This window comes from Erpetoichthys calabaricus, chromosome 5, assembly GCF_900747795.2.
Source record: "Erpetoichthys calabaricus chromosome 5, fErpCal1.3, whole genome shotgun sequence".
Lineage (NCBI taxonomy): Eukaryota > Metazoa > Chordata > Cladistia > Polypteriformes > Polypteridae > Erpetoichthys > Erpetoichthys calabaricus.
In genome coordinates, this window is record NC_041398.2 from 245,730,355 (window position 1) to 245,743,069 (window position 12,715).

The following is a 12,715-nucleotide window of genomic DNA, read 5'->3' on the forward strand; positions in this document are numbered from 1 at the left end:
CACCACTGACTGTAAGGACCACTATGACTATATTACTGACTATACTGTATTGTATTGACAATATGGACCTCTATGACTATTTTACTGGCTATTCTGTATATTAACAACTATATGGACTTCTATGCACACTACACAGATCGTCTCCACCGTTGTGCCACTGACTACATGCCCTGTGACGTCCGTGCCATTGTGTCATGCGAGTGTCTCTCTCCTCATCTGTCTTTGGTCCCACCCATTGTTATTTAAGTGTATTGTGCACCATTTTGTTCTCTCTTGTCCATTTGTTTAAGTGCAGACAGACACTAACAGTGTGAACCTGCGCCCGCTGTGGGAGTTCAATCCTCTGGTCACAGGGCTACCAATTCACCTGCTGCCTTGAGGGACGCCCAGTCAGCCTTTGGCCAAATGCTCAGTTCTTTAATCTGTTATACTCTTAACCGAGTGTCTAATTACTGGTCCGTCCACTTTCTAAACTGCTCATGGTATTCGGGGTCAAGGGGAGCTGCTGCCAGTTCCATTGACCTTGGGTGCCAGTCTTGAACCGACACTGGGGGTGCCACGAGTCTCTCACAGCGCACATATGCCCACAGTCACTCAGAACTTAGAACTGACTGCCTGTCCATGGGATGAAGGCTGAGTGTCCAGAATGGCATTCAAACCACTGTGCCCCTCAGTGCCTGCCATTGCTGTATTATTTGTCAGTTACACTAAAAGACTGAGTGTCTGGGCCTGTGAGGGTCCTGATAAAAACCAAAAGCCAGCTTTTAATGACCTCCTGGGCACGGCCATCAGCAGTGTGTCTCTCTACAGAGAGAGTGTCAACCGCGTCATTGAGAGGTTTACTTACATCAGCAGTGACATTCAGGTGACTCTTCCTATGAAGTCAATAGTCGGACTGGGAGAGCATGGGGGGTCCTGAGGTCGCTGGAAAGGGCTGTGTGGTGCTTTAGAGTCCTGGTGCTTCATGTTTACTAGACATAGTCGCTATCCAGTGACCTTAGAGAAGACTGGACTCCTTCATGTGTGTATCTTCAAGAGAATCCTTGGGTATCGCTGGCAGGGCCGTTAACAATCAGCAGGTCCTTTCCTGGTGTCCTGGCCTGCCATTCAGAGCAACCAGTGAAATAAACTGATGGTGAAATTCTATAATGTTATTATACTGGAAAACGAGCAGGCGTTATTGCTCTGTAGTGGGCACAAATCCTTTCGGGTTTCTTTTCTTGTTTTTGTTGAAGTCAAGTTTTGACTTTGTGTGCGTCTCGCACTCCGACAGTTAAACAGGAGCGCGAAGGATGAGAGGTGCATACATATGGTGCTTCTGTGATTAAAGTTATTTATGAAGATTAAAAGTTTATAATATAATTTGGATTATATTTGGATGTTGTATGGGTTTTGGTATTTGTTACTGTGTATTTATTTTGAATTCAAATTTGAATTAAGTGTAGCATATGGTGACGGTTTTAACCCCCTACCTGTGACGGTATGGGTCCTAATCCACACTCCCTCTTCCAGAATTGGAAGACCTCGAACCCAACACTGACGGTCATGGAATCGGATTTCATGGCAGATGGGGACACATCAAACGGAGCAAGGGGAAGGTGCAAAAAAGCGCCAAAAGAGCTTTTATTACCATAAAAAAACAAAATAAAAAGTGTCCAACTAAAGTGCAGTGCATCAAAGTCCCATAAAAAGGTAAAAATCCAAACGTTTAAACGAGGCTAAAATACCAGAATAACCTGCACCAGTCAAACACTGCGCCTTTCCAGTCTCGGCGTCTGCCTGACCGCTCGGGGTCGGTTGTTCTCCCGCACATGCAGTCGTGCCTCAGATCCCTAGTGAGGACTCCACCACGATCGATCGATCATTCATTCATTCCTGTGCCGGCCCGTACTTATACGGCTCCGTGGGCACAGCGCCTCAATCACACACGGCAGGAAGCCGATTAAGCGATTGAGAACACGCGCACCCTCACGCGCAGGTGCAACTCGCCCCAGTTACCTCATTAAATCCCCGCGGCTGCGCAATCGCGCCCACGGAGACTGACAACGGCCAAATGGATTAAAAAACCTGGCCCTTCATTCAAAGCCGCAGACCCGCTATACTTAATGTTTTATTATTTTATTTATTTATTAGCCTAATGAAACACGTATATGAGTGGAAATATTTGTGTTTTTAAATGTAACTGTTGTTCTTTATTTCACGATAAGTTTTTTTTTTAATGAACGTGTCTTGTTTTTACTTTATTTTAATATTTTTAAAGTGCGTCTCTCGCGCTCGGACACTCCAATCTTAGCGCTATGCGTAACTGAACGGGCTACTTGAAATGTTTTATTTTTTATTATTTGAAACACGTACGTATGTAAGGGGAATGATTTGTGTTTTTAAATGTACCTGTTGTTCTTCATTTCATGTTAAGTTTGTTAATGAACGTGTCTTGTTTTTACTTTATTTTAATATTTTCCAAGTGCGTCTCTCGCGCTCTGACAGTTAAACCTTTAGCGCATTGATGAGGGAGTGACTGAACAGGCTAAACGAAATGTTTTATTTTTTTATTATTTGAAACACGTATGTGAGTGGAATGATTTGTGTTTTTAAATGTACCTGTTCTTTATTTCATGATAAGTTTATTAATGCACGTGTCTTGTTTTGACTTTATTTGAATATTTTTCAAGTGCGTCTCTCGCGCTCTGACAGTCCAGCCTTAGCGCTATGCGTGACCGAACAGGCCACTCGAAATGTTTTATAGTTTTTTGTTTGCTAAGTGCATTCTTTAAAAAAATGCTTGACCGAATTCTGTGGCACGGAGATATTTCTGGAGTCTTTTGTCTATTGAAGAAATTCAAAGTGGTCTTTTTCTGACCAACACTTCAAACTTGGTGGAAGAGCATTCAGCTTTAGCATCAGGACTCGGACAGCGGCGCCGCTCGGGAGATTCCAGACTCGCAGTAGAAACTGCAGACATCATCTCTGCACTGGGGATTCCACTGACAATTACATTTTGTGGCTCAGTGCTTTTTGCACATTTGTTTTGATATAAATATGATAGAACTACATGGTTTATTTATTTATGAAGTGTTGTTCTGCACTTTATCAGAGGTTGTCCTGAGACTAACATTTAAGAGTGAAATGAACACTGTAAGTGTTGTAAAGGACAGCCGGGTCCCATACCCGGCAGGGACGCCTCTCCTACATCTGTTCTGGGGGAGCAGCCATGGACTGTTCAGTACCTCCCCCGGGACACTCGGTGGCAGCCTCCCTGGCAGCCAATGATTCCCCAGCCCGGCGCATGGCTCCATGGGAGATGGAGTCCTCCACAGCCTGGTTGGGGGCTCGGATGGCCGCCATGGGGAGCTGCGTGGAGTCAGCAGCCTGGCTGGTCATACCTTCAGCCCCACCCGGAAGGGCAATTAGGACCAGGTGTCCAAGCACCTGGACCGCTTCCGGGTGGGATATAAAAAGGGCCAGCCACCACCACTCAAGGAGCCAGAGTCGGGAGGAAGAGGACTAAGCCTGAGGAGGAGTGGTGGTGCTGAGGTGGAGAGAAGTGTGGTTTGTTGTATTGGAAGTGCTTTTAGGACCGTGTTGGGCCTGTGGGACATGGGGAAGGCGTGCCCCACGGCTGAAGAAGAAATAAAAAAGCCTTTTATTAAAGTACGTGCCTCTGCCTGAGTCTGTGCCGGGTCGGGCGCTATATAGCGCCTTTTACAGTGTAAAAGCTGAATCTACGGTCTCCTTCATAAAAAAAAATTCCAAGACAAAATGGTGTTTATTGGATTTTTGAATCTGTGCCTGTATAGGGTGGTCCAGATCTAACTATGCAGTTATTCCATTCCATTAAAAGTTGCATAGTTAGATCTGGACCACCCTGTACAAGAAAACTGATGTCTATTATGTGGCGGCGGTTATAGACTTGGGATTCCCGGCCTGAATAAGCTTCCCAGTCTGGCCCTGGCCTCTGGTTTGACTTTGTGTTGCTCACAGGGTCCCAAATGAGGCACATGACCTGCATTGTGAGGGAGTGGCATGTGGCACCATTACCCAAGGGTGATCAGACTCATTGCTAAGGACCCGAGCGGCTGGATCAGGCCAAGGGGATGCCCATGTAACACCTGGCTGCTGGCAGAAAGAAGTTAATTTCTAGAGGGTGGGATCCTGAGCTGTTTCATCGTGTGGTGGGTTCATCAACACGCAGTGCCAGTGCATGCTCCCCAAGCTGACCTAAAGTGTGCCAGTCATGACCCACTATTGCTTATTTTTCTCTGCTCTGTGTTTTACTTCTTGGTGCCACTGCCACCTTGACCAAACTGCTATGAGATGTAGGAATGTTGCTCTTATATTTGTAAACCTTTAGGGGGCGCTCTAAGTCTGTCTCGATTGAAGAATAAACTGGATGAACAGATCTTCTTTTAATAAAACTTATCATACATAAAAGGGTAGCCAAACCTATCTGGCGTAGGACTGGGAAAAGATTGAGGAAAGGGCACATTGGCATCGCCCCTTCCACTCATGCACTTCTGTAACCTGCCTAGACAGTGATGAGTCCACACAAAAGGCCTCCCTCCGCATCGGGCCTCACGCATTTCTAAACGAATTTAGTTTCACATTTGCACTTATTAAGGAAGTACCTGCTATCGATGTGCCTCCGCCATCTCCGGCCTCCAGTAAGGGTCTCCGCTCCACACTCGATAAGCGGCTTTGGTTCATTGTGATCCATGATGATGGCCAGTAGGAGGCCTGGCTTGCAGGTTGATTTTCCACTTCGTCAGAATTATTATTATTATTATTATTTTCATTCACTTGGTCATCTAGGGACTCGACGGAGGTTTTGCAGGACTGGAGGTTAACTTCCCCTTCAGGTGGACCCCCTAAATTAACTTCAGGGCACAAATCCAGGGGAGTAAGGGGGATCTGGGATCCAAAACTTTCAGAATCGCTTGCCGCTCCGGCCTCCTCTTTACACGGCTTATCCGTTTCTTCTAAGAAAAACAAAAGAAGTAAATAAAAAAAAAAAAATAAAACGTAAAACCAGGAAGGTTTGTTTTTTTTTTTTAGATGAAGAGATCTGGAAATGAGTGACCAATAACTTCATTCAAATGGAAGGATCCTTCCATGTAAATCATTGGTTTGCTTTCAGGACTAAAAACACGCGAGGAATCGTCACCAAAGCTGTTACTGCAGGGTGGGCCGTCTACGGGTTAGTAGAGGAAACAAAATCCCGGACCCCACCCAGAGGTGATAAAGCAAACAGAGAGGAGCCCACTATGGAGAAACGTGAATTACGTGCACGCTTGCCCATCTGAGGACCAGCTTGCCAGCTCTGATCAGGGATGCAGTACCACACCGAGGCGAGGCTAACTCTCCAGAGAAGATGACCCAATGGGACCAAATGACCACGCCCCATCACTCCTCAAAGCCCCGCCCCTTCCAGTCCTGTCTCACTTGTGACCCAAGCCTTCAGCAGGGCGGAGCTCCCTATATATGTGACTTGTGTTCTAGCGCCCCCTTGTGAGCTCTACTACTACCGTATATACTCGCGTTTAAGTTCTCCCGCGGCACTTGATTTTACCGTATAATTTCCGGTATTTTATAATGTCGGTCGTATAAGTCGAATATGAAAAACTCCCGCTATTGGTCCAAGAGATTATGATATGCTAATGCCCACCTGAGAGAGGAACCACAGAGCACACGACCTTTTTATTTCTATGTATTGTGCCTACGTGACCACCCGGTAATACCCTCACTATTGTAAAGCGACGTTTGCACCTGACCATCTCTCTCGCCTAACCATCTAACCACCATGGGGAGCGGAGCGTTCAGCCGTTCTGCTCCCCAGCTCTGGAACTTACTACCTACTGAGCTTAGAAATACGGAATTATATTCTCAATTTGGGTGGCACAGTGGGTAGCGTTGCTGCCTCACAGTAAAGAGACCTGGGTTCACTTCCATGCGTGGAGTTTGCATGTTCTCCCCGTGTCTGCGTGGGTTTCCTCCGACAGTCCAAAGACATGCAGGTCAGGTGGTGCATTGGCGATCCTACATTGTCCCTAGTGTGTGCTTGGTGTGTGTGTGCCCTGCCCGGGGTTTATTTCCTGCCTTGAGCCCTGTGTTGGCTGGGATTGGCTGCAGCAGACCCCCATGACCCTGTAGTTAGGCTATAGTGGGATGGATGGATGGATATTCTCAACTTTCAAAGGTAAACTTAAAACCCATCTGTTCAAAATGGCTTTTTCTTAATGATTACAATGGCTTTCTTTGGTTTTAACTTTTTATATTTTCTGTTTTTTCTCGTGCTTTAAGTTCCGTTTATAAAGTGCGTTTTTTATTTATTGTTTGTTCGGTGTCCTTGAGTGCTTGGAAAGGCGCCTTTGTATAGATAAAATGAATTATTATTATCCATCCATCCATTATCCAACCTACTATATCCTAATACAGGGGTCTGCTGGAGCCAATCCCAGCCAACACAGGGCACAAGGCAAGGAACAAACCCAGGTCTACTTACTGCGAGGCAGCGGTGCTACCCACTGCGCCACCATGCCACCCCATTATTATCCATTCATCAGTCCATCCATTATCCAACCCGCTATATCCTAAGTACAGGGTCACGGGGGTCTGCTGGAGCCAATCCCAGACAACATAGGGCACAAGGCAGGGAACAAATCCCTGGGCAGGGTGCCAGCCCACAGCAGGGTGCACACACACACACACACCAAGCACACTCTAGGGACAATTTAGAATCACCAATCCACCTAACCTGCATGTCTTTGGACTGTGGGAGGAAACCCACGCAGACACGGGGAGAACATGCAAACTCCACGCAGGGAGGACCTGGGTTTGCATCCTACTAGCGCTACCCACTGTGCCACCGTGCCGCCCCATTGTTATCCATCCATCCATTATCCAACCCGCTATATCCTAACTACAGGGTCACGAGGGTCTGCTGGAGCCAATCCCAGCCAACACGGGCGCAAGGCAGGAAACAAACCCTGGGCAAGGCGCTAGCCCACCACAGCCCATTATTATTATCCATCCATCCATCCATTTTCCAACCCGCTGAATCCGAACACAGGGTCACGGGGGTCTGCTGGAGCCAATCCCAGCCAACACAGGGCACAAGGCAGGAAACAATCCTGGGCAGGGTGCCAACCCACTGCAGGACACACACAAACACACCCACACACCAAGCACATACTAGGGCCAATTTAGAATCGCCAATCCACATAACCTGCATGTCTTTGGACTGTGGGAGGAAACCGGAGTGCCCGGAGGAAACCCACGCAGACACGGGGAGAACACGCAAACTCCACGCAGGGAGGACCCGGGAAGCAAACCCAGGTCCCCAGATCTCCCAACTGCGAAGCAGCAGCGCTACCCACTGTGCCACCGTGCCGCCCTATTATTATTATTAATTACCAGGAGAACAGGACTCGCCTGACTGCATTGTGCCAAGTGTACAGATTGGTGGAGGGGGGATTATGGTGTGGGGTTGGGCTTGACCCCCCTTAGTTCCAGTGAAAGGAACTCTTAATGTATCAGCAGACAAAGCCATTTTGGACAATTTCATGCTCCCAACTTTGTGGGGACAGCTTGTGGAAGGCAACATGACTGGACACACACCAGGGCACAAAGCAAGGCCTATAAAGAAATGGAGGAGCGAGTTTGCACTGAGCCCTGACCTCAACCCGGCAGACCACTTCTGGAAAGAATTCGAGCGGAGACAGCGAGCGAGCCAGGCCTTCTCGTCCACCATTACTGCCTGACCTCACAAATCTTATGGGCTGAACTTGCTGGGGTTGGCCCGTCCTGGATGAGCTGCCAGTTGTTTCAGTTCTTCTCCACTTGGTCAGACAGACAATCATCTGGACAGTGGAATGGAGGATTTGCAATTGTTCAGAGATCTTTCCTAATCCCTTCTCAGACTCGTGCTTTCTGAAAGCCCCAGAGAGTTCTTTTAGTCTCGGGCCGCGGTGAGAACGCACACTTCAAACCCAACAAAAAGTCGGTGGTTTAAATTAGAAGGCCTCGGACAAGATCGCCTGGAATGATGTGCCCGTCTGAGGGCGGCTGCTTCTGATTTGAGGTAACGGAGGTTGTGATACATGGTGGGGTGCACTTTGCCATTGCCATTTACGCTTATTTCCATTTCCATAGCGGACCCTTTAATCCAAAGTGACTTACAGAGGAGGTCAACATAATCGAGTAACATCAGTCTGGGCATCATTTTGAACAAGTGTAGCAGGACCACAAGCAATGAAGGTAGTATAACAATTTAACAATATGAAAGATGTTCACAGAACAGTAGGGCAATTTCAATTACACAGTGGACTACAGAACATGGGCGGCACGGTGGCACAGTGGTGGCGCTGCTGCCTCGCAGTTAGGAGACCCGGGTTCGCTTTACAGGTCCTCCCTGCATGGAGTTTGCATGTTCTCCCCGTGTCTGTGTGGGTTTCCTCCGGGCGCTCTGGTTTCCTCCCACAGTCCAAAGACATGCAGGTTAGGTGCATTGGCGATCCTAAATTGTCCCTAGTGTGTGCTTGGTGTGTGTGTGTGTGTGTGCCATGCGGTGGGCTGGTGCCCTGCCCGGGGTTTATTCCTGCCTTGCACCCTGTGCTGGCTAGGATTGGCTCCAGCAGACCCCCGTGACCCTGTAGTTAGGATATAGCGGGATGGAAACTGACTGACTACAGAACATAATGGTGTGCTGATGTTTGTTATGTTACGTCACCTTTGTCTCCAGATAAATGAAGATCAGTGCTTCATATATTAGCAGCATTTTATGGAGTGCACTTACTTTTTCACATGACTGTAGGCTATGGGTGATACGATGGCCACACAGCAGATGTTACCTGTGGGAAAGACCACTACCCCACTATTAAAGTTTGCCAAAATAATGGACGACGAGACCCGGCATTCCGCTGTCTGCTGCATGTGTGAGCCGTGAGTCAGAGCTTCTGGGGACCTGCTGGAGGACTCGGCACGTCTGTCTCAGCTGCAATTACCACCTGATGTGGTCTTTCAAGTCCTCAAATCTCTTCTGTTCTCAGGCTATAAACTCGCTGCACAGGCCTGATCTGTAATTAGCGGCAATTAAAGCCTCAGGTCTGCTCAGGAGATCTTCACTGGCCGAGTGCCGGGGCTCCGGGTCAGCAGCCTGCTCCACTGGTACACGGCAACAGCTTCTTGTGAAAAGAACGCAGATATGAAAAGATCAGTGCATGGGAAGGTGCAGCAAGGATGATGGGGGGTCCTGGGGGCCAGAGGTGGAAAGGCCCAATAATCTTGCTAGAATCCCACAATGCCACAGCATGCTAAATGCCTTTGTGGGACTTCTGTGTCTGCTTGGACAGCCGTGACAGTTTAATCAAAGCAACCCTCTGGCCTCCACGCTCACGATGAGCCCCAAAAGACACACAACTGCGCAGGCATCGTCAGCTAAAATACAGCAAGTGGATCGGGGAGCCATTTGGAAATGTACCTTAAAATAACTGGAAAAAGGGGAATTGCTGAGCAAGAAATGATAGAAAAGGCACTATATAAAAGGATAGATAGGGAAGGCACTATATAATAAATAGATAATTAAAGCACTATATATTAGATAGATAGATATGAAATACACTTTATAATAGATAGATAGATAATATGAAAGGCAGTATATAATAACTAGATAATTAAAGCACTATATATTAGATAGATAGATAATATGAAAGGCACTATATAATAACTAGATAATTAAAGCACTATATATTAGATAGATAGATAATATGAAAGGCACTATATAATAACTAGATAATTAAAGCACTATATATTAGATAGATATGAAATGCACTTTATAATAGACAGATAGATAGATAGATATGAGCCGGCACAGTGGGTAGCGCTGCTGCCTCGCAGTTAGTGGACCCGGGTTCACTTCCCAGGTCCTCCCTGCGTGGAGTTTGCATGTTCTCCCCGTGTCTGCGTGGGTTTCCTCTGGGTACTCCGGTGCACTGGCAATTCTAAATTGTGCTTGGTGTGTGGGTGTGTGTGTGTGTGTGCGCCCTGCAGTGGGATGGTGCCCTGCTCTGGGTTTGTTTCCTACATTGCACCCTGTGTTGGCTGGGATTGGCTCCAGCAGACCCCCGTGACCCTGTAGTTAGGTTATAGCGGGTCGGATAATGGATGGATGGATAGATATGAAAGGCACTATATAATAGATAGATAATATGAAAGGCACTATAGATAATATGAAAGGCACTATATAATAACTAGATAATTAAAGCACTATATATTAGATAGATAGATATGAAATGCACTTTATAATAGATAGATAGATAGACAGATAGATATGAAAGGCACTATATAATAGATAGAGAGACAGATAGATATGAAAGGCACTATATAATAGATAGATAGATATGAAAGGCACTATATAATAGATAGAAAGACAAATGGATAGATATGAAAGGCACTGTATAATAGATACATAAATAACGCACTATACGATAGATAGATAGATAGATAGATAGATAGATAGATAGATAGATAGATAGATAGATAGATAGATAGATAGATAGATAGATAGATTTTTTTTAAAATACATATACATAGATATGAAGGGCACTACACAAAATATAAAAATGAAAGGCACTATACAAAAAATAGATAGATATAAAAACACGGCATAAAATCTAAATGTGAAAAGCACTTTATAAAAGATAAATGAATATGAAAGGTACTTTCAAAAGATAGATATTAAAAGTGTTAAATAAAAATAGATGATAGGTAAGATATAAAAGGCACTTTAGAAGATATATAGGCATTATATAAAAATCAAATATTTACATAAAAAGTACATATAAGGGCAGTACATAAAAATAGGTGACAGATATGAAAGGCACTATGTCAGATAAATATGACAGGCAGTACATAGAAGAAAGATGTGGAATGCACTAAATGAAAAATAGATCAATAGACAAATCAGAAAAGCACTATAAAGAAGACAGAAATGAAAGACACTATATAATAGACAGATAGAGTTGACAGGCACTATACAGAAGATAGATTTGGAAGGCACTATACAACAGACAGATCGATTTCCACTCATATCCCAAGGACATGTGAATGCTGATTCAAGTAACTGAGGTACGGGTCTCAGTGTGCCCTGCAATGCCCATGTAATTGGAATGGGGATGGAATGGAATTAGGAATGGAACTGGAATGGGACAGAATTCTACCACACAATAAACCAGAGCACCTGCAGAAAATCCCATGTGGGGACCATGCAAGTTCTCCTCAAATTCTGAACACAGTATCAGGGTGGCATTATGGAGGATGAGGAATGTGTTTGCTAACAGCCCTCCACGTGAAGAATGAAGCCTCTCTGACATCACTTCTGGCTTGGGGCCACCTCCTCTGCCCAGAGGTCTATTTAAAGAGCTGTGTTGCCAAAAGTTGACATTCAATTAGAATCAAAGAACGAAGAGCAATGAGCTCTGCCAAAAAAGAAGCCCCTGAAAAGTCTATCAATGAGAGGAGGCCATCCAGACTCGGTAACTCACCGCCATCATTTCAGACAAATTCTTGTTCGGTACAAAGATAAATATGTTCTGAAAATACATACGGCTGTAAATGCTCCACAGCTTGGGAGATGCATGTGTAATGTGCAGCTTGTCCAATCCTGTCTTCAGCTATTGAAGCCTACAGGTGGTCTGCACTCTTGTATCAGAAGAAACACTCAAGAATGTGCCATGTCCACAACAACTCACTTGGGTCTTTCATTTTCATTTCCCCCCAATATTTTGTTTGGATGAAATGAGGGACCGGCAACACTTTATCCTCTCCCTCTTGTCCTCTTCTCATTACACTCCAAACAGAAGACCCACTCTGCATGTTTAAGAAGCCTTTGAAGATTTTCTTGATTTGTATTTTCCTAATTACTAATGGCTTGCAAGGTTCGTTTTTAGTTAAGGCAAGTGTCATAACTCATAAGCTTTAACTGGTTCATTGATTGCTTATTTATAATGTCAAGAGCTTTTTGTCGCTTAATTTGGTCAATGTTTATAATCTAATCTTGTGACACTTACTTCCTAACTGAACCCTAAATGGTGATGACCTCATTTGTAAGTTGATTTGGATAAAAGCTTCCACTAAATGAAAAACATAAATGTAGCAGTCTGTGATGAGCAAAATGACTTGTGCAAAACGGACTTCTCTAAAAAGTAAAACATGCACCCGCTGGCCACTTTATTAGATACACCAGTTTAACAACTTGGTAACACAGATATCTAATCAGCCAATCACATGGCAGCAACTCAATGCATTTCGGCCTGTACACATTGTCACGATGACCATCTGAAGTTCAAACCGAGCTTCAGAATGGAGAAGAAAGGGGTGTGGCATGCGGCTGGGGGTGGAACCCAGCCGGGACGCCCAAGAGGACTGGAGGAGGGAACACGACTTCTCCAGACCACAAGGGGGCATCTACCCTGGTTGTGTTGGGGACCACCGCCATGGGGCACCCCAATACCCGGAGAACCCTGGACCTCAGCATTTCCGCCACACCAGGAAGTGCTGGAGTGAAGATGAGTGGGGACACCTGGAGTGCTTCCGGGTACACAGCCGGCACTTCCGCCACACTGGGAAGTGCTGGTGGGAGATTGCCGGGAAGCACCTGGAGCATATAAAAGGGGCCGCCTCCCTTCATTCAGGGCTGGAGTCGGGTGAGGAGAATGACAAA

The 12,715-nt window shown here is 45.7% G+C and overlaps 1 protein-coding gene across 3 annotated transcripts in view; it reads right to left on the reverse strand.

Moving 5' to 3' along the window:
• si:dkey-27h10.2 (location of vulva defective 1) overlaps positions 1–12,715 on the reverse strand; it is a 111,759-nt gene that overhangs the window by 34,073 nt on the left and 64,971 nt on the right. The window contains exon 7 of one of the 3 annotated variants that reach the window (XM_051928175.1): positions 4,626–4,973. The exons of 1 other annotated variant lie outside the window; for it this stretch is intronic. In XM_051928175.1, coding sequence (XP_051784135.1) covers positions 4,626–4,973 — 348 coding nt within the window. Of the gene's footprint in view, positions 1–4,625; positions 4,977–12,715 lie in introns of all 3 variants that reach the window. One more of the 3 variants, XM_051928174.1, reaches the window with a different exon arrangement.